The following is a 26,400-nucleotide window of genomic DNA, read 5'->3' on the forward strand; positions in this document are numbered from 1 at the left end:
CAGTGGATATCCAGAGCTAAAGCAGAGCACTGAATTATTTACGGCTGTGTAACAAATCTGATTGTACTTCTGGATTCCAAGAGAAAGCAAGCACGCCAAAGTGGGGTAGGACGTTAAGGGGCAGATGAGATAATGAAGTTTCCGAGGTTAATGGGGCCGCATCAGGCACAGGACCGGGTTTATTGGCAAAATATGGCAGAGTACCTTGCCCTGCAGAGACATTTGCCCTGTAGTCAGGCTGTAGATGAAGACCCCAACAAGCTGTTGACCTCAGCAGACTTCCGTGTATTTTCCTTTTTTGTACTTTTAGAGTAATAGGTCTATTCCTCCTGGTACAAACCCAATAAACGCCTCGCTCCGTGAATCTGATCTTCAAGCTCAGCCAAGATCACGCCAGCGTCTCTAAGATGCGTCATCACCGCACAAAACTGTATACCCATTGCACGTGAGGCGGTGCAACGTTTTCGCCGATGAGTTCGTGTCGACGTTCCTCCAGCGTATCAGCACGTCGATCACGTGCTTCGTTCTGCAATCATTGTGTGGGTCGTTCCAACGCCGGCCGTAGAACTCCAACGAATCGCTAGTCGTACTTAAGATAAAGTGCTCTCGCATGCCTGTCCGCAAGCAGGTACAACGTGCTGCTGCGCATGATACATGGTGCAGCTCAACGCCGGAGGCTTGTCGACAGGATCCCTCAGTTCGGAAGCAAAAGTCTCGCCTTGCCTAAACCAAGACATGCAATAAAGCTAAATCTTTGCAAACCAATGATCCCCTCTTTTTCCACAGCAAACATAACCAAGCTTTAGAAACTTGGTTCAACGACTGCACTTTGCAAGGAGGATAAATATAATTCCAAATTTATCCCTTCGCATTCTTTCATTCATTCATTTAAAAGATTCAAAACAGGGTTTCTTATCCAAGCAGGGTATAATTAGTACACATTATTACTAAATTCGGACACATTCGGTGCAACATTTTACGTGTGGAAAAGTAAACGAATGAAAGTAGTCAAACACGAATAAATAATTAACATGGTCGAACTGTTTCCGTAAGTGACATTACAAACTTAGTTGGTGTAACGTCATTAGTGATATGAAATACGCTGAATTATTTTATGGCAGTCAACCTGCCTTGGCCAGCTCGCGCCAGCGACTGTGCCCCATCATAAAATTGCAATTAGCGTCGTCTTCAATCCTCACGGCCGTGACGTCGTTCATGGTGAAGCGAAGCAGGTATCTGGTCTTCGCGTCATATCTGGGCCACGGCTCACCGGTCCCGCTATTCGGAGACCTGCACGATATTGATAATGAGCATGAAGGCAAAGCCCTACAACACGTCATCGCACGTCTATTCTGAACAATTATTTATCCACGAGCTCGTTAATGCAGTGTATGTAGAGTAGCCGATACTGTGAAGGCAGAATGGTGTAGCTGTATAAAAGGTGTAGCATTTTAATGCGACTTACTTTAAAAGTCTGACTTTCGCAATTCACGGTGACTATGTTGATGGCATTGGAGTCTCCCGATTGGCAGCCTTACGATAACGAGCAATTTGTACGACTTTCTTCGTAATTCCGGAGGTTTCGCTAATTACCTTGTTAATTGTTCATTTTAGACGCCTAAAGCAAGGGGTAGTTTGGGTTGCATACTCGAAATTATCTAGCTTACAGAATAAATTTTCATTAGGGACGCTTACATTTAAAAAAACGCCAGGCCTGCGCGGAAAGCGCAGCACAGTCACAGCGAAAGCTGGAAGAGCGGCATTTCTAGAGCCCGTTATAAACTCTCTTGTAGCTACTAATACAAGTAAATTAGCAACGTACCCGCTACGACACAAATCATAATTTTTGGGAAGTTGGGAAGCACCCACCACGACAATATTCGTTATTCTGCGGAGAAGCGAGGAACCATCTGTGAGGCATTATGTGCACTTTGTTATTGCGGTGGTTGATGACGATGAAGACTGATGGCTGAGTCCTTTGTAATGGGTTGGAAGCTTTAAATGACCCACTAGTTACGCAATTCATATTGTGTGACGCCCGGTCGTTATATAACTGTCATACCACGCTTTATAACATACGTTAACCGGAAAAACGGAGAGCGAGAGAGAGAAGGAATTAACTTTATTGAGAGCCTGAGGAAATGGATCATGGGAGCCTTATGGGCTTCCTTGGCAACCAATAGAAGTGCACTTGCCAGGAACCCACTACGCTATAAATCATCATAATTTTTGTGAAGTAGGGAAGCAGCCACTATGCAATTTTTCGTCATTCTGCGAAGAACCGTGGTACTCGCTAAACACCTGTAAGGCATTATGTGCACTTTGTTGATGCTGTGGCTGATGACGATGAAGAATTATCGTAGAGGCCTTTGTAATGGGTCGGAAGCACTCAACAACCCACTCGTTGAGCAATTTGCATTGTGTGACGCCCGCTTACAGAATTCGCGTTTGTGTGACGCCTGGTTGTTATTTTACTCTTCTACCACACTACATTACATATGTTAAAGGGGTCATGAACCACTTTTCCAAGTAATGATCTAATGATCTCAGTATCGGAGTGTACTGCCTCCCGAATCGATTGCCGCAAAAATTTCTCGAATCCGTCAAGAATCAGCGGAGTTACGGGGGTTTGGCGCACGCTCCCAGCGCTTTCTCTCTTTTCTCGTGCCGACGAGCGCACTGGAAGCTAGACAGGGAGGGATGGCATGGGGGAAAGAAGTTACGTCAGCGCGCGTCATGAAACGCGATCGCTCTCCCGCTGTGATTCGCTTGCGCGAGTGCGGCTACCGTGTACTGAGGAGTGCGGCGCCGGCAAGTGGCGGCACCCCGCGGCAAGAAGCGCATCTGATCCGAACGCCGCTCTCGATTTACGTCGGCTATCGGCCAATAAGCATGCTATGTCTCTTGCGACGTAAAGGGACAGATCCGCGACGTAAACGGACAGACGCCCCGCCCACCGACGAGAGTGAGAACCGGCCTCTGTTTGAAAAGAGGGTGCCTGGGGAAACGACAACTTCGCGCTCCGCTTGTGGCAATTACGCGGCGCGCACGACTGTAATATTTGGCAGAGCAGTTCATGGCCGTGTCAGCTTTCCGCAGGATGTGTTTTTTTCAACAAGCCCAAGGGGTGCTTCATGACCCCTTTAATGTGGTTCCTTCCCGACATGAAGACTGTATAGGGTCTTTTTGCAACGCAGTTTCAAGCACCGGCATAGCCCTGAGGTAGAACACTGGGCTACCACGCAGAGGACCCAGGTTCGAACCTCGTTCCATCCTGGAATTTTTTTCTTATTTTCTTTTTTTTTTCTTATTTCGTGCGATAGTGCTTACGGACACCAGCGGCGGCGGCGGCAGCGGACAACTGCGGCGCCAAAAACGGCCGTTGAAATGATCTCATAACAGCTTTCGCTGTAATAACGCATCCATACTGGCGGCTTCACGATCAAAACTGCCCCTTGCCTTTCTACTATTTCTTCGAGTACACTCACTCCCCTCACCACAGCTTATCCATTGGCTTATTTTCCTTTTATACATTTCATACATCATCAAAAATAATGAGGCCGCAGAGAAAAGAGAGAGCTGTATACTAAGCCTACATAAAGGCCGCCAAGAAAAGCATTTGCTGCATCATGCTCCGGTGGAAACGAGTCCCTTTGCCGAAACGTCGCCTTCAGAGACATCCCTTTAAGACTACATTTACCCATAAACCTCCGTTTCGTTTCACTTAACAGACACTTACCCAGTCTTGGCGAACGCCGCCCACCTGCTCATCAGGTTCCAGCTCTGGGTCAGCACTTTCTTGGGCAGCTTCTGACCGAGCGCCTGCGCGCCACCCAGCGTCAATAAGGCGTCGAAGTAGTGCGTCGGGTTGTGGTAGTAGAACTCGGTGCTGTTAATCGGGTGCTCGCCTTCGACGCGTACCGTGTCGTTGCCCTCGCTCTGAGGAAGCACGTCGTTTGCTGTGGCTCTGAGAACGTACCGGTACACGGTGCCCCCGCGCCGCGTCACGAGGTCTGCCATGAACCCGGAAGGGCACGCGACCTTGGCATCGCCGAGAAAGTCGGCCGCCTGGGCGTAGCGGTCCACGTTCGAGTAGCCGCTGCCGCTAAAGTAAAGCCTCCAAGCGGGTCCCAAGCTCGGTCTGGTGAAGAAGTGCAGTACCAGGCGCTCGGCAAAGATGCGAACGAAACCCTCGGGCCAGTGGCCGACTTGAGCCAGGGACCAGTCTTTGAAGAACTGGGCGAGGAAGTATTCGCCTTCGTTGGCCGTGTGTCCGATCAGAAGCTGGATCCCGTTCATCGGCGGCAGCAGCTCTTGCGCGGGGTCCATCTTTCCCGGGCCTTCTGCCGCGGCCGCTGGCATGCCGGCCACGAGCACGGACTCCTTGCCCCAAGGCTCGTACACGGGGCCGAATTGTTTCTCGTTAACGCCGTCGAACGGTTCGACCTCGTGGAGGAGAGCGAACGGCGAGGCCGCTCGCAGGCACTCGATAATCGAACGTGTGTCGTCATCGTCATCGGCCGTGTCGTTCCCGTGAATCGTCACGTTGGCAAGAGGGTTCCTGTTACAAATGTAAGTTGGGTAAAATGAATGCGGAACTTTAGGGAATAGCTGCTCAAGCTACCATCTTCAGGACTTATCTTAATGCCTTTAAACTATTTGAAACTATTCATCTTTTTTATCCTTTTGTTGTTTCAATGGCGTGCTCGTGCATACATGGGCAGTGCTGTCATCATAACCTTGCGCGGGCTGCGTAACTTTTGTACGGGTGACATATGTGCAAAATTTCCAGGAAATGTTTCAGCAGAATCAGCACACTCCAGTCTCTCGACACTCTCTACGAAACAAAAACAATATTTATTTATGCGCTTGTACAGTGCGCTTCGGTATAAACGCTTAACTATATGTCGAGCCATTACTTCCTGCAATTTGACGTCTTTGGAGCTGTGTGGTTTTTCTGTACTCCAATACAAAAGTGACGCCTATCGTTCCTGAACCTATGTGTCAGTCGTATTCTAGCAATTTTGATACATAAATTATATCTGTATAGCTGTCTGCACACCTCCTCATGCCTTGTTTTCAAAAAGTCAATAGCACTGCCAGCTGTTCCCGTTTCAAAAAGCGAATCCGGGGATCGTCTGTATGAACGTTGAGCTGGTCATGCGACTGCACGACAAAAGGCCGCACATGAGACGGCATGGTAAAAGGCTTCGGAGCTGATTTGACAACGCGCGCATTTGAACGTGCGCCCATAAGCATTCTTTCATTTGAGTGCTGTAAAGCGAAGCGCATTTGCGGCGGCCATGAATTAAAACCCGGTATTTTGTGCTACAATGGTCGAAAGAACGCTTTAGGCGGTGATAAAGCGAAGTGGGCGTTACACAAAAGACGCGTCTGAAGCGTGCCCGCAAAAGCTTGACAGTTGCTATACTATAGATTAATACGTTTAGTTGTTTACAAGCGAGCGACAACAACGCGAAATTTTAGCCTTCTGTCCCTCGACATCGCGGTGAGGCATACATAGTTGTCAAGAAACGTTAGTTTTAACACGGCCCCGGGACTCTTGTGCGAATCGAATAGAATATGTTTGTAATACTTTCGAGTACGAATAGCACAACTACTAACTTCCTTTTGCAAAGTTTGTTGTTCAGCAAATAGCACACGAGAAATTTATGATTTGTGCAACACTTTTACTCGACAGTACGACATATGCAGGTATTTAGCGTTCTCATAAAGGGTTATTAACTACCCTGTGTGCTCGGGGTGCAGCGACACTGTTTTGGAGCGCACAATCTCCGAACAACGAAAACAGACACCCACTAGACACACTATCGCTAATGTGTTAGTCTTTTCGACATAGTTTATTCGTCTGAGCGTGCATTCTCAATTAGAAGGAGCCATGACAACTGATCGGCACGATCTTCGTTTCACGTGCTTCAACTTATAATAACGCAGAACACTGCTCGGTTTCTATATTTTTGGACATTGCGTCTGAATTTTGCAATAGCTTCCCATTGTTTTCGCGTTTTTTTTTTTTTTCAATGTGACTTCCGCGATCTGTTTCGACAACGTGCTCAGCCCCATTACACAATACCATGCCCTGGTCAAGAACACTGGACTAGAACACTGCTACAGCAGTTGTAAAAGAACACTAAGAGGGGAGGGAATATGAGAAATTAAACCAATTTATCTATTTGCCCATGATATTTTTCGTAATTTAGCACAGGCATGCTGTGCTGATTTCAAATTACGTATGGAAATATTGGTACTCGGATATTTCTAGTAGTAAAAGTGTGTTTTGAATCGAATCTACTACCGAACTATACACTCTAAGGCAAAATTACCCGAAATAGAAGTAACGGAGCCTATGGGCACGCGCGATGAACCGATAGACAGCGAAGGAACAACCGCTGAGGAACGCGTGTCGTGTACAAACCAGTTAGTCTGCAAAGGGATCAAACGCGCGGGAGATGCAGGCCGTGTGCAGACATACGTTCCGTGTGCAAACCGTTGTCAACGGAACTAACCGTCCTTCTCGCTCTTGGGTCAGTCTTTCCACCTGTGTTATGTGGTGGCGTGTTGGCAGTTGTGTCGTGCTCGGAGAGTTCGATGATCCAGAAACTACGCCGTGGTGCCTTAAATATACACGTATGCGTGGATGAGCGTGTGGTGCTGCTTTTACGCTTCGCCGCACCCATGAACTCTGGAGCTGGCCTCGACACGTCGCGACGCCGCGCAGTAATCTCCGGCGTAGACACGGCAATGCGTGGCCACCGGCTGGGAATGGCGGCTGAGAAGACAGTAGGCCTATCGGATCCATGGTTTCAATCTGACTCTGGGCAGAAATCGGCGCTGGATTCTTTCACAAGTAAGTGACCATTCTTTATCCTGCCGTAACCAGTGAGCAAAAGTATAGGGATCATTGCCGTTCGTATAACTTTGCCGTCTGCCGTCGAGAACATTGCTCGGGCCAATTACGTTAAAGTAATGCCCTTGACGGCTATTTTATCAAAGCAATGCTCTCGACAGTAGAAGGCTCGCGACAAGACGGTGTAGAGAGCGATTTCGGCTAGCGCTTCCGTGGGCCTTCGACTTTTGCTCACGAGTGTACCTGTCGCGTGCGCGAAACGCATCGCGCTTGCCGGCAACGGGCTCAATCGTGTTGAATATCGCGGGCACGAAATGCACTGCGAAGGCCGGCTTGGACGTCAGCTCGCCTGTGCTTTGTGACCGCCTGGAAATTGGCCGCCATTGCCGTCGGCAGCCCGGATTCTCGCTCATCGAGGGTTCGCCGCGGTCATGAGTTGCGGGCTCGCGATATTGGGCAGAGGCCTCGTCACTGCGCTGCGACATGTCCAAAACACATTGCGGTGGCCGGCGACGAGCTCCGTTGTGTGTCGTGCGCTTGAAGTGCACAGGCATGGGCTGGTGGGGGGCTTTAGCTAGCCGACTTTAGCTGCGCTGCGGAACTCTGTGGAAGTTGGCCGCCATTACCATCGGCTTCCCCGTCACTCGCTCGCAAGCAGCTCGCCGCCGTTCGTGGCGGCGGCCACGCGTTCGTTCGCTCTTCTGCCCGAGGTTCGCTGGCGACTGCGGCGGCTGACAGGCTTGCTCGAGCTGTACGACACCGCTCGCAAAAAACTCGCCGGCGGCACGGCGGTTGGCGGCGCCTCGGCCTGATGGCTGCGCTGCCGCACTTGAGCTGTTGCGCTATGTGGCTCGAAATGCATCTTTGATGATGTATGGCATCAAGATGAAATTATTTGCATGCCATATTTCAGACGTGTGTGTTTTATTTAATCTAGCATGTATTTGCCATGTGCGTGCGTCTTTATCCTCTCTGTCACGCATAACTAACTATTTACAGTCTTTTTGTGTTCTACAGGATGCAGCCGTTGTCCACAACGTGAAGAATTCTGTGTGCGCTGGCACGTGCAATGCCAGTCATCTATCGCTTCCGTTGAAGCAGCGTCACAAAAAGGACTGTACGATACTATATGACAAAGCGGCTGGGCCTGTATTGGTCATTTTACAGTGAATTCAGTGACAGAAATCAGAAACTTTTTGATGTATAGAGAAAAATAAAACATTTTATTGTCTCACTTTTGTCTTTTGTTGTCGCACTGACTGCGAATGCAGTGATACACGCATGAATAAACTTTTTTTCGCGTGTTCTTTCCCGCACCATTTGTTGCTCACCGCGGAAAAAAAAACAAGAAACACGAGAGAAAAGTATTAAGCCTTAATTTGCGGAGAGTAACTTGAAGTTCATCCCTGGGGATTAAAGGATCATTTAAACTGGGGATAAAAAGTTGATCCGAATGGAGTATTTCAGTGGACGGACCGTTCGTCCGGCAAGGCGCAACTGTGGGGACTAACGGTTGCCCGGTAAGGTCCAAATTTGAGGACTAAATGTTAGTCCATTAATAATAATAATATCTGGGGTTTAACGTCCCAAAACCTAAATGTTGGTCCATTGATGTGATGTGCGAGGACTTACAATAGCCCGGTAAAGTGTAAATGTGAGGAATAAATACCGTATTCATTCGAATCTAAGCTGATGTTTTCTTTTCGAAAAAACAGTGTGCGAAAGGGGGGGTGGGGGGGTCGGCTTAAACTCGAGTACAATGATTAAGATGTTTTTTTTTTTTTTTTTCTGGCCTTGCGAATTTCGGGGGTCCGCTTAGAATCGGGGCCGGCCTAGATTCGAGTTAATACGGTATTAGTTCATTGTGGTGAACTGTGGGCTCTAACAGTTAGCTGCATGGGGTCTAACTGTTGGATCCGATGGCGTTAGTCCTTAATGGGATTAGTGGTTGTGGCTGCCTCATTAGTCCCCAAAGGGACGAACCACAAGCCATTTTAACACCCTTTTGCCTTTGAGTGTACGGATTGAATATTCGAAGTTTCTACAATCCTACTTATAACGAGGCTCTATAACAACTGTCAAGAGATACTCACTCGGTGGGAGTTGTCCTTCTATGAGCGCAGACTGCAGCCGCGTACTCCCGTATCTCCTGCGCTCCCGCGAAAGGCGCTCGCTCGGCCGCCTCGAACGGGCTTCCACCTTGCATGATGACGCGATGGAACAACCGGCGACTATCCGGCATCAGGAGGTGCAGGCCCGCGCTAACGGCGCCGCTGTCCACTCCGACCAACGTGACGGAGGCGGCGTTGCCGCCGAAAGCAGCGGCGTTCTGCGAGACCCACTCGAGCGCCGCGTGCTGGTCGCGTAGGCCCTGGTTCCCTGGCACGCCGAAGAAGGGCGTCGCTAGGAAGCCGAATACGTTGAGCCTGTAGTTGGGAACGAACACTACGACGTCCTCTGCGGCTGCCATGAAGCGGGCGTCATACATGGGGTCGTCGTTCGAGCCTCGCTGGAACTCGCCGCCGTGCAGGATCACCATCACAGACCTGGGAAAGACCCGAGTCCAATCAGCTGTCGTCATCGTGAGCAGCGCCATTTCTCTTAAATTTAATTTTTTGGATGCATTGAAAAGATATGATATATGTGCTGCAATAATATGGATAACTTTTTACAGCGATGGATGATACGGGACCACTCTCATTTATGCGACATTTGTTTCGTAGAGGTTCACACGTGTGTTTTCGGTGTGCGTAGGAGCTTGTCACGTGGAGAGCAATGTCGTCTCTCTTGCAGGATGTTCCAGTGTATCCATGACAAGCGCTTACAGTGCGTCAATACTGGAAGTTTTCAATGTGACTTAGCTGATTAATGGATTACTGGAGTAAAAATAGCGTATCAGACGTCCTCGATGCGCAGAGGGCGTCTTTACCAAGACTGACCATAAGAAAAAAGGTAGTGATTGTCACAAATCGAAGTTTAAAAATAAATGTGTGGCAAATGCTTAAAACCTATACTGAATTAATTATTCGTTGAATATAGCGACCAAACTCAAATGTGGGCTGTTGGAGATATAGTAGAGGATGGATCCGAATAAACTTAAAATACCCACCTCGAGTTTCTTAAAAGTAGAGCACGGCACACTACTATCTCTGCGATCTGCAACCCATTGATACGGACATACGAGCGCTATGGGACGAGAACATAGACAAGATGCACACAGGACAGGCGCTGATGTCTCACGACAGGCGCTCATGTGCATCTTGTCTATGTCCCCGTCCCATAGCGCTCGTATGTCCGTATCAAGTATGAACCAACTTGCCCAAACACAAGTCTTGCTATGCAACCCATTGTTACGCGGCCACCGTTGCCGCAGGTATCAAAACCGTGAGCAAGTACCCAACAGCCCAACGCCATCGTCACTGACCTGTCGTGCGGTCTCAACCTATATGTACTACGGGAATTATACGTATTATATCTTCGCGATGAAACAGCGACACCGCAGCGCTGACCTGTTCGTGGCTCCGTCCGGCGCGTACACGTTCATGTGAAGGCAGTTCTCGGCGCCGACGTATCCCTGCGCATTGTCGTCGACCAGCGAGGACAGGGTGGGCTGCAAGCAGCGGTCGCGCACCCTCTCGGAGGCGTCGCGGTAGCCGCTCCACGGTGTGCCGGGAGACGGCGCCGAGAAACGATCCGTGCCCATAGGAGCGTCCGCGTACGGAACGCCGTAGAACACGGCCACGTCTCTGCGGGAAGAATTCTCTGGTCATTAGAGTTTTCCACCAAGAGATAAGGCACATAAATAATGGTCTACAAGCAGTAGAGTAGCCAGAATTTTTTTTTCAGGTGTGTGTGTGGGGGGGGGGGGGGGGGGGCGAGGGGGGGGGAGGGGGTTTCAGCCATACTTTACGCATTTTTGTTGGTCGTGCGCACGTTTGTATCTGTGCCTGTATACAGTTGAATCTTGTTGATATGATTTTGACGGGAACCGGAAAAAAAAGCATATTATGCAAAAATTGTATTAACCGAAGAGGTTAACAAAAAGGAGGAAAGTGTGCATGCTCCGTGAGCAACTCAGTTTTATTGAGCAACATCGAAGTAGCTCGTGAATTTGCGCTGTACTTTCTTCTTTTCAACGACTAGGAATAAAGTCTTCCGAAAAGTAAAAAGAGAGAAGCTAGTATACAAAAAATTAACGAAGGATTTCTAGGCATATAGGCCAAGATCCTCTTTCGTGGTCGTACTATCCAATTTAGGGGGAAAATATGACGGTAATAACTGCATGAAAATGAATTATTTTCATGAGACGGTGGCCGTGAATAAAAATAAAGATGTATTAGGCGGAAAAGCTTATTATGCAGAATCGTATCAACCGAGATTTCACGGTATATACACGTACAAAATTGAAAAATTTCGGGGGAAAAGCTTGACGCTCCTCCCCCCCCCCCCCGCCCTTCCTGGCTACGCCAGTGTCTATTAGAATCACTGATACTGCAGATTCACAAAGTTCGTGCAAATAAGTACATCGCAAAGCGACCGATTGCTATTGGTTGCACACCGTCGCTTTGTTCGAAAAGTGACTGTTTTCGGTCAGTCGCTCGGTTCTCGATGTTTCATTCGCGTGACTGCAGTCACAATACCTCAGAACCAATCAAATGAGCAGGAACTGGGCGTATGTTTATCTTACGAGGAGGTAACTACCCCAGCAGGCGTGAAGGGCATTAATCGCGAAACCTTAGGGTGCCGGCGCATAGCGACGAGCACGTCGTGCTAAGAGGGGTGTTCACATCAGTCGCCGTGAGTCGCCTCTTGGCATCCACTTGTAATCTTTCACACCAACTCTCTCAATCGCTAGCGTGAATGAGCTCTTCTAATGCAAAAATAGGATACCAAAGAAATTAAAGCGTATTAGTGTAGTGCACATAACTAGGTAGCGTGAGAAAATTGCAGGCACAGCATCGTAACAAGACTGGAGCGATTTGACATCATTGGGAGCGGCTTTCGTCCTGCGACAAAAATAAAATATGCTGATCTTGATTATGATGATTATGGTGGCCTTACCGGCTGTGGCGGTGGTGGTGAGGAAGGCGGCGTCCATAAAAGGGAGAAGGGAGAGGGGGGGGGGGGGTCTAACACCAGTACAAACGAAAGAGGCTGGACGAGTTGCACTATGCAGTTGGTAGCCGATTATTGCGGAGCTGTGTATGCGTGTAAGCTTAACTTGCGACCCTCATCTAATGGTTCAACAAGAAGTGTACCACCGTACGCTGGCTTGAAGGCATGTCGAAATTGACGGCATGCAAATAAGAAATCGGCAATGAGAGAGGGAGGGACAGTCGAACTCTTCTCCTTACACCTGAGATATGAAAAGTACAGTGTTACGGGGATTACTTAGCAGTAAGGCCATTCGCATCAGGTCCGGCTCAGGGCAGCAGAGCTGCCCTGGCATCAGGAAAGAATGAAACGAATTAGAAGTTCTCAACATGGAAAGAATGCTGCGCGCAGAAAAACCTGTTCGCAGCATTTTTTCCAGCAGTTGCAATTCGAAAGTTCTTCTTAAAAAGCAGCTCTGGACAGAGGCAGTTTTTTGTTCATTAAAACGCACGTAAAACGCGAAATTTCTCTCACCACGCAACCCATGAATCAACCAATTTTTTGTGGATTTCCTGCAGTTCCGAGGGAAACGTAAGCAGCTATCATAGATCAGCGAACTCACTCAGGAGCCGACTCACTCAGACTCACCCTGACTCAAATCGGGCCGTGAGTCTGCGTGAGTCCGGTTGAGTAATATTTTAGTGAGTTTGAGTCCGAGTGTGTCTCATGGAAAAAAAAATATTAGTGAGTCTTAGTGCGAGTGAGTCCTAAGTGCAATATATATTTCTTAAGTGAGTCTGAGTGAGCTGCACTTTTTTTTTTGCAGACCTATGACAGCTGTAGTAGGCAGAACTTAGGCTTTGATCTTTGTCGTCACAAATATATTGTCAACAATCGTTAACATGAAAACAAATTGGACGGGAGAGTTTACAAATGCTTATGTCTGTCCCAAAAACAGATATCGCAGTTCGTGAACTCAATATCTTCGATACACCAAGAAAATTTTAGGTGTGTACAGGTTACGAGAAATCGTTACAATGTTTACGAATGTTCTGCAATGGTCGCCTTAAAAATTAGGGGTACATACTTCACAGCGACGTGCAATACACTAGTTTCGCCCGCTTTAGGTTATTCAACAGACGCAGTTCACTAAATTGTGATACTACGTTATTTATTAACCGAGTTACACAGCTGAAACATTGCTGCGTACGAGTTTTGAAATCTTGACGTCCCAACAATTCGGACAGTCAACTGACGGTGTAAATAGAAGTTATAGACAACATTGAGCGCACCTCCCGCAGTCTGTTTACGCCTGCTTTATGAACACTCAAGTAAAGCGAAAGTCAACTTGTAATCATTTAAATTTCTAAATTTCTGAAACCATTTGAACAAGAGTGTGTCTGCACTGTACCGGCACAGGCAGCGAAAGCCGCAGGTAAAGCGTACCTGTTGAGCACAGAGACGCGCAGACCAGTCACCGCTCCCAGGCTCGTCATGGCCGTCACTTCCCGTGGTCTTATCAGCCGGTGAAATTCGACTGGTGGCGATGCGCTTAGAAAGTAGGCCACCACAAACGCCACGCCTATGACCAACACCGCACCTGCACGTAGAACCAAGCACGCATGAAGGGAAACTATTAGTGGAAAGTGCGTGTCAATTCATTGACACAATTGCATAAAACGGGAACTATCGAAAATGCCCATTCTACAACGGACCTTCGATTCGACTTAGAAGTTTTAAATATTCGTACATCCCTAATTCCCCTACTCCCAACCTCAAATATGCTTTCAGTTTCTTGCCCAAACAAAGCATAGAATTTTAATTCTAGCTGGAGGCATAAGGAGGAAGGACAAACTAACAGATCTAACGAAGTGTTCGAATCGAAGCGGCTGGAGGCTTCTTTGAAAAACACGTGCGTGCGTTTGCCACTAAGCTTGTGCGTATCCATATGTTTGTGAGCATATACATTCCGTAATACCCGTCCCATGTGTATGCGGCGTAGACGCTCGTTAGTGTACTCTCACCAACATTATGCAAGCTCACTTGCACGACCACATGTGGTAATAATATCTGGAGTTTAACGCGCCAAAACTCCGATGTTATTATGAGACACGCCGTAGTCGAGGGCTCCGAAATTTTCAACCATCTGGGGCCCTTTAACTTGCAGTGACATCGCTGAGTACGCTGGCCTCTATAGCATTCCGCCTTCGGCGAAACGTGACCGCCGAGGCCGGGATCGAACCGGCGAAAATTTGGGTCAGCAGCCGATCACCATAACAGCTGTACCACCACGGCGGAGTAACATATGCAGTATATGTGCTGCTCAGTGGCGTAGCCAGGGGGTGGCACACCGCCCCCCCCCCCCCCGAAATGTATTCTCCCACGGGATACAGAACACAAAATGACACTACACCACACTTCCCTGCCCGGCCCCCATTCAGATCAAGGAGGTGCCCCCATGCCCCGAACAATATTTCGGCCTACGCCCCTGGTGCTGCAAATGTACAAAGGTTCCGGGACAGTGTTCTGTGGCGATCACTTTTTGGAGATACCGCTAAATTGTCTCTTTCGGCGAGCGCTGAGCGGCTGGTTAAGGATAGGAGGTGAAGTAGTCGCTTCAATCGTTGAACACTCGAGGTTCTACGTCTCGCAAAGCGACACTGTCACCAAAAGTGATTGTCTCAGAAAACAGGCTCTGTATATACGGACAAACTGTCGTCATAACTCGGCAAGACGCGCACTTGCTCTGACAAATGGCGCAGGGAGCTGAAAGGAGTCTCTCACAAAGCTACCGCCTCACCACTGCTAATCAAACACGGCACGTCAAACATCCCGAAAAATATAGTATAGTTATTGAAATTCCGCCTTCTATGTGTACGAGACTGCTCAGTAGCGACGAAAAATCCGTGGAACATGGGGTGTCGCTGCAGCTATCGTTTCGACAAGCGGACTCGTCTTCTTCAAGGCTACAACTGCCTACCTTAGCGCGTTTAGGTGTATGCTTCGTAGTAAGCATACAAATACACCGACGTGGGCCGAAGAAGAGGCCTAATAGTCTTTTGGGCCGGCGAACATTTCGCGTACACAGGGAAATAATGTTCTGCCCGCCGCTGTTAGGCCAACTGATACCTGAGAACAGCAATGTCACGACATTTCTGAGAGGTTACGTAGGCAATGTTCTTTGTTCATAGCAAATGGCAACAGAATAAAAGTAAACTTACAGACGAGACAAACGTAGAGCTTTGCGTTGGGGTCGCCCATACTGGTTTTCGGCCTCTGACCCCTTTCTCAACCTCCGCATCGGATTCAAGTCTTCTTCTTTCTTATCTTCCTTGTAACGCGAAAATAGCTCGTGCGAATTATCATGGGGATGACGCTGTCTATACTATGGCACATAACACGTTTGCTTGCTTGCTTGTTCGCTTGCTTGCCTCTTTGCTCCTTAATACTGGCTGCTGCGCACAATGAAAAATTGACCAATAAGCCGGTGGTTAATGTAAATGTAACATGCATGAATTTGTTTTGATTTGCGCCTAAGGAGAATGCTTAATTGCCCGTTATCATTGTCAACGTCTCTTTCCTCTTTTTTTTTCATTTTGATGAGAATACATGGTAAAAGAGTCAAAAAGACTGCCATGCTAATATTTCTAGTAGATACTTATTCGATTTATTTCATTTATCGGTAATTATTTATTTAATTCTTCTATTTACCTAGCTCTTTCTCTCCCTTTGATTATTATTTCTTTCTTCTATCTCTTTAGCATTCGATTCGGAAACCGTAAACACAAATAATATTTTCGCTTATCTATAAATTATCAAATTATCTTTTAGAATTATCCTCTTTTTTTTTTCATTCACAAATCCTACTGCCGCACGAGTCGTGGCCGATCCCCCGGGGTGGGTTGTGCCATCGCCTCCTATATAGGAGGCGATGGTTGTGCCATTCCTCTAGGAACAACCAACCAACCAACCAACCAACCATGGCAAGGAAGGGTACATCGAAGGCGACTGTGCAAAAATCAGATTCATCGTGATAGCGTTAAATAGCGTGTGTCGCAGAAATTCCGGCGTCGACGTCGTTGGTTGTAAGCGCAAAAAAATGGCGAAGCCGAAGCACCAACTCGCGCATGGATTGAAACAGCGTAACTGGAAAGTTATCAAGTCTAATGTGGTTGCTTCTAGGTTGTCGCTAGGCTTTAGCTAGGTTAGTCACGACACGTATGTCCAAACTCCAGAACCGAGCTTTCGCTGCTCTCAGAGATGTACGGACACGTCGGCGTTGGCGTAGGGCTTCCATCGCTTCTGGCTCTTCTCGCAGCTTCCGTTGCCTTTCGGATGCTTCGCACTGGCCGTGCCAAGCCTGAAGGAACAGCGCAGCTGGGTGGCCTTCTTTGTTTCTCATTACTTCTTTTCTTTGTTTCTTCTCTTTTTTCTCTTTGTTTCTTGTGTCTCTATTTTGTACCTGTTTCTTTCTATTTCTTCTTTTCTATTTATTTCTTTCTCGCTCGCTCTTTTAATTTTTATTTCTCTTCCTTCCCTTTCTTTGTCTGCTTTTTTCTTTCTCTTTATTTCTGTTTCTCTTTCTATTTTTTTTTTCCTATCGCTTTCTCTCTCTTTCTGTGTTTCTCTTTCTTTCTCTTTCTATATCTCCCTCTGTCTTTCTATCTTATTTTTGTCTTTATTCCCATTATATCTTTATATATTTCCTCTCTCTCTTTCTTTCTGCAGCTTTCTCGCTCTCTTAGTGAGCCACTGGTAAGTAGTAGGATTTGCACAATTTCCGTGGCACATACCCGTATGTGATGATGATAGTTTTCTGGTAGGCCGCACAAATATCTTCGCTATTAAAATCAGTGTTGTGAAAATAAACTTCTCCCACACTCTCGGTCGCAATAAAATGCGCACAGTCCATTCATAAAAGCTTGTCCAGTACTTCGGGTGCGTTCCGTGTTAAGCTCAGAATTGCCTGTTTTTATTTACCGCAGGGCAAACACGTCTCAGTACTGACGATATCACTTTCGAAGTATTCACAGTTGAACGTATACAATAATATCGCTGCAAAATAAGCACACAGCTCAAGAATTCCATTCTTGAAGCGTCTAAAAACGGAAAACGGAGCGTATACATTGCGCCCGTCAAGAGGAAGACCTCGACGCTCTATCATATATGGCTTCGACGCAGGAATGCGTACTGCCAACGACCCATATTTGTTGTGGATGCGCCAGATGTTTGTTTGTCATAGGTGCTGCCGGCAGCCCGGCGGCTTGGCACTACACAGGACGCCCACATTCCTGATTGCGCGCCTTCAATCGCTGCATTCAATCTCGACATTTCGCCCGGGGCTCGGCCAACCAACCTCCTTGGGCCACGACAGACACGGCGTCTGCCGTTTCGATCGGCTCGCCAGTCCGTGCGACGACGCTGCCAGAGCCGCCTCTTTCGATCAAAACGGGCACCGTTCGTCATTGCCTACGCAGCTTGACCTTTTAATCAACGAAGATGCAGCGCCATACAGTTGGACGAAAGTAAAAGAGCGCAAAGGAGACCAGCGACAGGGAGTGGCGGTGGCCCCATTTTTAGAGTCGAGGTGCGTGTCGATCTCGTCTTCATCAGTTGCTTGACAGGCACCCGGGCCCATGGGTAGAAGTAGGAAGGACTGCGCCTCTCTCTATAGCATACCGTGGTTCCTTGCAGGAACAGAACGACATTCCTTTGAAGAAGCGCGCCCAGCACTGTAGCCGTGTCGTTGTACTGTGTATTACGAGGACACTGGTTGCGGCAAGCGCATTCCAATGGAGGAGTGCTAACCGCAGAAACGGCAAAAGCGATCGTTTGATGCAATTTATTCGAAGGCAGAGCACATATAAACGGCTAAAAATAGGTACATTCACTATATCGCTAAGGCTTAGCCGTTAGTCCCTCTATTGTATTAAGATGTTCAAATTGGCCAACCACTTCGACATAAAGTAAATGCGCCCACTTTTATCTTTAGCTATCAGGCGCCTCCAACATTCACTTCAGGTTCATGAAATTACAGCCAACATTTATTAATTTTAAGTGTTCATTAGAGAGCCCCTGTAGGCTTGCTGTTAGTGGGACAAATGAGATGTCAGTGAGGCCAGAATCAAAGCCGAGGTTGCAATATCTCGCTTAGTTGCTATTCGAGCTACGAACAAGAAGTCAAGCTATTGGCCTCGAGGCCCACCACTGGAAACGCCGGCGCCACCGTCGGCGTGACGTGCTTGGCAGGATCACGTGGTCTCAGCGGCCGCGTCGGCTGCTTGTGGCGCACTGCCGCGTGCTTTGAAAACGAGTTTCAAGTCCCACATGCGCTGTGGCCTGTTCAAATTCGGAAGTCTTCTCTCATTTTCTACTCAATTGAAACCATTGTAATAGAGTGGCTGCCTCCGAAGGCGACGAACATGGGGCTCTACCGCTCGGTGCCGCAGTGCCACGCTTATATACGCAAAGGAGCCCAGTGTCAGCCTGCACTGGTAACCGCGGGACAAGAAACAGCGTGAAGCATGGGTTGTAAAGCTAAGAACCGGCAAGTAGCCATCCGCTACGAGTCCTGTGTGCAACAAGCACTTCCGGGACGAACTTTTGCTACTGCGTCGGGCATGCGATGTTCGGTGAGTAGCAGACAGCGCGCACTGAGACGATGGCTCGCGCGCGCTTCCCGCCGGCAAATGATGCTTATCTGCCACAGGATGGTAAAAGCGCTACCTTTTACCACGTGCGAGGCCATCTCCGAACTCTCCAATGCGACCTCTTGATCGTCGGCCCCGTGCTCAGCGTCCACAAAATCGGCTGCAGATGCGCAAGTCATTGTTTAGATACGTTGAATTAAAAAACGCACAGGGTCCCTTATGCATTAGTTAAAGATGACTAGCAGGCGAAAGCCATCTTCTTCTTGTAAGTAGTTGTACTGATTCTCCCGCGCCCCCCTCCAAAAGCGCTCTGCACCTAACGCGGTTTCGCACGGCCTCCGTGACCGATCACGGAGGCAATGCAAAGCGACCATGACGTGTGAAGACGTCATCATGTGACGTCATAATGACGCTGCATATTTTGGCGATCTGTGACGTCATGATGACGTCATATATGGGGACACCATCACGTGACGATTATTTTTTGCATCACTCGTGTTGACGCCGCCGACGGGCAACCTTCCCATTTGGAGGCATGCATTGCTTCATAAATTTTGCGTTGCCTCCATGATCGGCCCACCGGCCAACCCCATGTATTTTCTTGGAGCCTCATTTATTTACGTGGGAAATATGCCACCCTGTTGGTGTTAGACACGACACTGCTGCCAAAATTGCTGGGGTACACGCCAAATAATTAATATCATTTTGCGGCTGCTGGTTGCTGCAATACCTTCTATTTTATTCACCGCTATTTCAAGTTCATGTGGGTCCTAGTTCACAGCAGACCTTTGCAGAACAAGTCCGGCAAACGTTACTGTATTTTCTTTCTTTTCCTAGGCGTCGCATATGCTACTACATGCTCGGTCTCGTAGACTGGTTCTCCTTCCACCAGCAATCTCGAAGTGGTGAAGCTTTGGTCTATGAATTTGTTGATGACAGAGAGCGGCAAGTTCACTGGAATGCAAACGGAACGATAATAATAAAAATGCGTCGCATTTGCTCACGTTTTGTGTGAGCACCAAACGAAACGAATGCGCTGAATAAAGAAACAGAAGCAGCGGCATTTGCCCGCTGAGAAGACCGATCAATACGCAGTGCGAGACAACTTGTCAAATGACATTGAAACGTACTTGAATTTAGACCGAAAAGGAAAAAAAAAAACACAGAATCGTCGGGACGGCAGATCACAAAGTTGCCATGCGCACCGAAACCGCAGTTTTTGTTTTTGAACTGCTCTGATAGCGTTCGCGCACCAGTAGTTGTTTGTTTACTCACAAATTCTCATATTTTGCGGCCTAAAGTTCACAGCGCGGTGCCAAAACGCGCTCGTAGCAAAAGCGTAACCATCAGTACGAACATACATGCAGACGCTCATACATGCAGAGGCACTGTCAGTCGTCGCGAACCCGTGCGATCGCTGGCTTGAGGCTTCTTTCTGTTATGCTCCGTTTGGTTATACAGGCAGTCTACTCTAACGAGATATTTCACATAGTTTGCACTCGGCGAGTGACTACCTTTCACGCAAGAAGCCAGTTTAAGGGTCTCCAACGCGGTGACAGCGTGAAGCGGGTGCTCGGTTTTCTGCAAAGAGACAGCGACTGTAGACTATCTTGTGCTTTCTGTTCGTCGAAAATGATTATTTCGACAGTAAAGAACACAGTTCATTTCTAAAGTACTTACAGAAATGTCCTGGAGGGCTTCCGCGAGGTGTTTTTGTAGAGCGCCGACAGCAAAACCTATGGGGAGCGCGCCGGCGGTATCCTGCCTAGCACGCAATCGAGGCGCGTCCGTTAGAGGGCGACTCCGTAACTCCTCGAGGCCAATAGATACCAAATATTCTTTAAAACTTCATATGAGCTATTCTTGGCCAATCCTCCAGTGTGGGTACAAGCCATATGAGAAGAAAATCGCCGTCGTCGTCTTCTCATCATCATCATCATCATCAAAAACGTATAACATGCGCAACGAGTAACGCACATTCGTATCAGATCATGCCGTACCTAAACCAGCCACTTGAATTCCTTTAGAAGAGCGAACGCGAGGGCCAGTAGCTAACGCCTGCTCGATTTCACCACTTCCTTCCACGACATCAAAAGTTGCCGCGTTCTCCTGCACTGGCACTACACGACGCGCGCTCTTTGCTCCTACGCAGGACGCCCGAATCGACCGGGCGTGAAGGCGCGGTCGGGGTCCTTTGGCGTTGGTCAGGCTTTGTCCTCCCACTCGACCCAATGGCTCCTATTTTGATGGCCGTGGACATGAAGAAAGAAATAAAGAAAGAAGGTCCCTCATACCTATAAACGTTGCTCGCTACATCGGCGCTCTTGCTTTCCTCTGCCTCTATCTCCCACCTCTCATATTCTCGATACACATACTTGTGAGCCTCGAAATAGATCTCCGCGTGTAGAATAGGGGTAGCGCTTGTCCGATCGTTGGGAGAGAGGAGAGTTGCTGTAGAAGGTCGTCTTTCGCGATACAGTCATCTGCATCGGGAGAGTTGAGTGAAGAACGGCCGCTTCCTATTTAGTACGGGCAAATAAAACAAATATAAATGTAAAGAGAGTATCCGAAAGAGCCAAGGTTTCGCCGCCCCCATGCGAGAACAATGCGAGATCTTTTCGCTCTTTTACTTCCTCTTTTCTCGTCACTCTTTTGTCACCGCAGTAGCTGCCAACAAATTTCGCTCGCCTTCGCGCCTGTCCTTTAAATCCACGCATGCGCATTGTCCCAGCTCGGGCTTCGCGAATGAATGACACTGACCTTTCTTTTCTTTATTTTACAACTCGACGCGGTCACCTTTTTTTGGGTGGCCTCTGGACACAACGAACGCTCTTGAGCCACGAAAAAAAACCCGGAAAGAGGTGGCACAGAGGTCATCTCGGGCCTGTAACGCTGCGGGGAAACATGCAGATATGGGCATACACCGTGGCCCCAGGAAGGCGTTGAACAAGACAGGCTGAATCCTGTCGCTTTTCCAACCCTTGAACTCTTCCTTTCTGTTTTCTTTTTCTTGAGAGAGAGAGAGAGAAAAAGAGCGAGAACGGAGGAAAAACAAGGAGACAGGGTCGACGCTGACAAGAGATCTTTGTCCACTTCCTCCACCGGCGTTATTTCGCCTCCCTTGGCAGTCGGAAGGATATGGGCGGTCGGAAGAGAGGACGCTCCACGGCTATCGCGTACAGGCGCCTGGGCGCGCGAGCGGAGCTGCAAATGCACGCCGCCACTGCGGCAACCGGGTCGAACATGCCTCGCTTCGCTGAGCAGCATTCTCTCTACCCTTTCTCCAACCATTGCACTTTCTCTCTTTCCTTCTCTCTCTCTTTCTCGCTATTTCTCCATACCGAACCCCTTGGCCGTGTGCTAACAAAGCCGAGGCACGCTTTGCGCCGGCGGCTGTTTACTCAGCGCTCTTCCTGCACTCTTGGCCTACCGTCAAGATTCCTCTTTCTTTTCTTTTAACGTTCGGGGTTTACGCTTATAGGTAAACAGAGGCACGATGCGGCAGGGCAGCGATGCCTTTGCTAGGAGCTTTACGGTGAGCTGCGCGCCTCTGTGCGGGAGTGAGCGAAACGCGCAAGCTCATTTCATATGCAGAGGACCCAGCGCGTTGCGTGGGCTTTCATGTGTTCGCACTCGGCTCACGCGTCTTCGGTGTGGAGATGTTTGCACTGGACGAAACTGGAATATGTTGAGCCACGGACGTGCGGTAGCACTTGCGTTCAGTTGGGCTTCTGGCACGATGCGACCGTTATGTTTGATGTCGGCCAGTTGCTTTTACACTGCTCATTCTGTACGCCCGCTTGCTCTTCAGCAATACTTGGAGTGTCAACGTAAACTTTGAATCGCTGTTGGTGCGCTTGAGTTTCCTTTCATTTCTTGTTTTCCTGCACAATGACGTAGAAGACAACGATTTCTGTGTCAGTCCTACGTTCACGAAACATTAACCTGCACGTCGTTACACTGTTTCGAAACTCTACTGGTTGTGGGAAACAAATGATGACTTCCACAGCAACAATCTGGTATTGGCCTAATGCAAGAACGCTCGACTACTTCGTTTTATAAGCTAATGCTTACATACAAAATAATTACGTATGTCATACGCACGTCTTTTGAAGCACATATAAAGCAATGCTTAAGGAACGCTGCACGTTAAATGCCATGCAACCAACCGCAATGCTTGCGGTTTCGTTTATTTAAATCTAGACAACGAACGTTGCGTACATGAGAAAAAGCGTGGTAATTGATGTAAATGAATACTAAACAACCGCTGTGCACGTAAGATGAAACTTAAAAGCCGTGAATATTTAGCACATTTTGTCTCCTATATATTCGGGCTCAAGTTTACTGTAATAATCTTTTTTGTAAGATTCCTATTGATCGTACGCCGTTCATTTAGCGCTGCCTCTTGCGCGCTGTCGGGCTTTAGGCTAGTGTAAAGACGGATAGAAGATGACTGATAACTCGGTTAAGTAGGCCACAATTGTGTGCAAGACAAACAATGAAGCCGGCCCATGGGCTTACGTGCTTACTGCCTATCGTTTTTGCTGGCGTCTTTATCAACGAGATTCAACTGTACAGCTATGGTATACACATGTATGTGGGCTCAGCAAGTATCGGCCGCACAGCAAACGCCTACGCAGGAAGCAATATAAGCTGACTTCTTGTTAAATAAAGAAACACGATGCCATAAAAATCAAGCATGATCACAGAGCCAATCATTTGTTTCTTGATAAGATTCTCTCACAAGATAATCTTGAAGGTATTTCGCCACATTTTGCTAAAGGTGATCAGAACACTTGCGTTGAAAAGCCTTGAAGTGCCGTTTATCTATATCACAAGGTTGGTTTCAGAGAGCTGCGGGAATTCTAGGAGAAAAACTAAAACTAAATAGTAACAACCAGTCGCCAGAAAGCAGGTTGTTAAAGAATACCGTCAACACCTTTCAGTGAACTACACGTTTCGATGTTTCAAAGGTATTACAGTGAAAGATGGCTTTCATTTTTTATCGTGCATCTGTAGACCTCTCACAAACTTGATTGTTTCAAGATTGACGTTTAGTACCTATAGAAAGTCGCCAATCAGCGACTACTATATAGTCAACGCTAAATATAGAGTAGGGCACTGCAAATATACAAGAGTTGCGTTGTAAATCAAATAATCCTCATTCGTATGGGACTGACCGACAATGTCCAAACGAGCCTAATTTCGGAACAGGCATTTCTATAAAACGTGTTGTCTTAAATCTTTGTCGATCACCACAAATGCTTTTGTCGAAACGTTTCCCCTTGCAAGGGAATCCCTTCCTTTTTTACCGTTTATAACTCTATTCTCCTTCTTTATGTGCCTAATCCATGCGATTTGCCGTTCGTGAATATCTTTTTAATAGAGGTTTTCATACTTAATTGTTCTCGGCGTTCTGTTTTTCTTTGTTTGTTGAATTTTTAGGGTTGTTAGAAAGTATACCACTGCGTAAAGCAAGTGCACCAGACGGATCACCTGGCTACATGGGCCACTTTTATGGCTCCACTTTGATGAAAGGACCTGCCGTTGTTTCTTTCTTCCTTTCGCACTCTTCTCGTGTCAGCAAATAGAAAAGCAGCATTTGTCATGCTAGATTTCAAGCTAGAATTTTCAACATATTCTGAGCGTTTCATACTGTGACATTGTTTGTCTCCCAGACCTGTAGAAAAGCTAACTAAGTATGTCGTGATATAACATTTTTACTAGGCAATTTCGTTCGGAAGACGTAAAGCGGCCAGTGCGCGTGTCAAAACCGAGCTGCTTTTCACCGCCACACTGTTGGTGGTTGTAAGGAAGAAAAGACGCTTATTTCTGCAACCCAGCGTCCCTCCCACACTAAAGCTTCCGCAAAGAACAAGGTACGGAGAGAGCAAGAGAGAGAGAAGCTGAAGAAGTGGAAGGGAAAAGAAAGGACAGCACTCCTACACAACCACAAGAGCCACTGGAACGCGAAGGTCTCCACTCTCTGTTCTGAGTCCCCACAAGAGAGCCCGAGCCTTGAAGCAGGAACAGCAGCAGCATTCTCGGGGTTCGATATCGATTCGCGCGTTCCGGGGCTCCGAAAGCACGACGGGGGAAGGCCAGCGATGAGCGGAGGCACGCACGAGCGGTATCTGCTCTGCAGCGCGGCGGTCAGGAAACGAGGTCACGTCGGCAGCCTCAGCAACGCTGCGGCGAGAAAACAGATGCCGCCACCACTAGGCTCCGGCTCTACCCTTCCTCCTCCTCCATCCCTCTTCCCCTTCAACGCCTGCCCACCCCCGCCTCTCACTTCAACAGTCATGCACACCAGTGAGCCGTACTGTACACGATCCGGGAGAGGCGGCTCTGTAAGCCCGCGCTCCTCTTTTTTACGACCGACGGCTCCGGCCAAGGCGATATAGTGGCCCTGGCTGAGGCATTGAAGGTGGTGAAGGAGCGCGAGAGGGGCGTTGGATCGATATGTAGGGCGCGCTGGGTTTGAGCGCAGAGAAGACTTGAAGGGGCGCGCCCCGCGTATGCTGCTGCACGTGGCCCCCGGTTTTTTACAAGCGGGACCTCGAGTCGGGGGCGCTCTGCGTCCGGGTCGTAAAGCCAGCGATGACGACGCCTCCCTCCTTGATTCCTCTACTCTCTCTCTCTCTCTCTCTCTCGCTTCCTCGCTCTCAGTAGAGTTTATGGACGAGCGAGCAGAGGCGGGCTCCAGAAATTGGCGCCCTTCCCCCCCTCCCCCCTACACTTTCACCCCTTTCGCCCCTGTTCCGGGTATACCAGAGGCACGCGCCCCTTGCTCCATGGCTTGCATATGCAAAGGAGCAGGCTCACTCGGGAGCGTCTCGATTTACGCGCTACTCTCGTTGGGCCCGCCAACTGCGAACTTCAGCGAGCCCTTTAGGTTCTTTCTTATGTGATTTTTTCGAACTCGCAGCACTGTCGCAGATGTGTCATCTCCTCCCTGTCTCAACGCGCCGTCGTTATTTCTCTTCAAGTGGGTTCTGTTTTTCTGTCGTGGACATTTCGTGATAAAAATGGTATGAAAAAAAATAACGAGAAACAAACAGCTTAGTAATTTGGCATCGATCTAATTCTCGTAGTACAGATCACTGTGACAGGAAAACTTTCCGCTTACTTTCCAAAATCATCTCGTACTTTTAGCTTGTCCAAAACTAGGTACTTTTCTAAGTTCGTGTAAAACGAACAATCGGTGCTGCACTACTAACACCCTGCAGTCCTTTTAGTCACGGTGCCGGGCTACTGATTGTTGAAGTGATCTTGCTCTTGCCCGAGCAAGCCGCCAATTTTCAAGATCTGCACATATTCTGTCTGGTAGTATAGCGTCTGTAACACAGGGATGGAGGAGCTTAAATGCTTGATCGCATTACTCTTGAAATGATAACGATTAAAAACCAAATCTTGCCATTCATTCTTTGTAATTGTTGTTGGGATAATATCAGTCATTAATCACGTCCCCGGCGTTCACTGCTTCATCTAATAATCCCCAGAGAAGTTTTCAAGAAGGGAAATTGACGATTTCTTTTAACCAGCAGTGACGAAAATTATCCCGTTTAAATGTAGGGCTCTCTGCAAATATGAACATATATTATGGTTACTATTTCAGGGAGTAACCTTAATATCGTTACGATCTGTATGCGAACTAAGACTGAAACTTTTATGTGGCGTCAAATTGAAGTGGTTGATGGGGAGGTTACACCGCTGTTAAATACGCATCCATGTAATTCAGCATTAAAGAGTTTTCATTTTCCGTTTCCTTTCCGAATTGTTCTGTAA

The 26,400-nt window shown here is 48.0% G+C and overlaps 1 protein-coding gene across 1 annotated transcript; it reads right to left on the reverse strand.

The window, feature by feature from the left end:
- Nucleotides 1-1,121: 1,121 nt before the first annotated feature.
- LOC119394959 (acetylcholinesterase) lies at nt 1,122-15,223 on the reverse strand. Its single transcript, XM_037662254.1, has 6 exons — nt 15,184-15,223; nt 13,409-13,562; nt 10,378-10,614; nt 8,962-9,414; nt 3,740-4,561; nt 1,122-1,290 (listed from the first exon to the last, which is right to left on the reverse strand). Exons 1-6 carry the CDS (start codon nt 15,221-15,223, stop codon nt 1,122-1,124), a joined length of 1,875 nt encoding a protein of 624 aa, XP_037518182.1.
- Between the last annotated feature and the right edge of the window lie 11,177 nt (nt 15,224-26,400).

The sequence above is a fragment of the Rhipicephalus sanguineus genome, chromosome 5 (genome assembly GCF_013339695.2).
Source record: "Rhipicephalus sanguineus isolate Rsan-2018 chromosome 5, BIME_Rsan_1.4, whole genome shotgun sequence".
In the NCBI taxonomy this organism is placed as follows: Eukaryota; Metazoa; Arthropoda; class Arachnida; order Ixodida; family Ixodidae; genus Rhipicephalus; species Rhipicephalus sanguineus.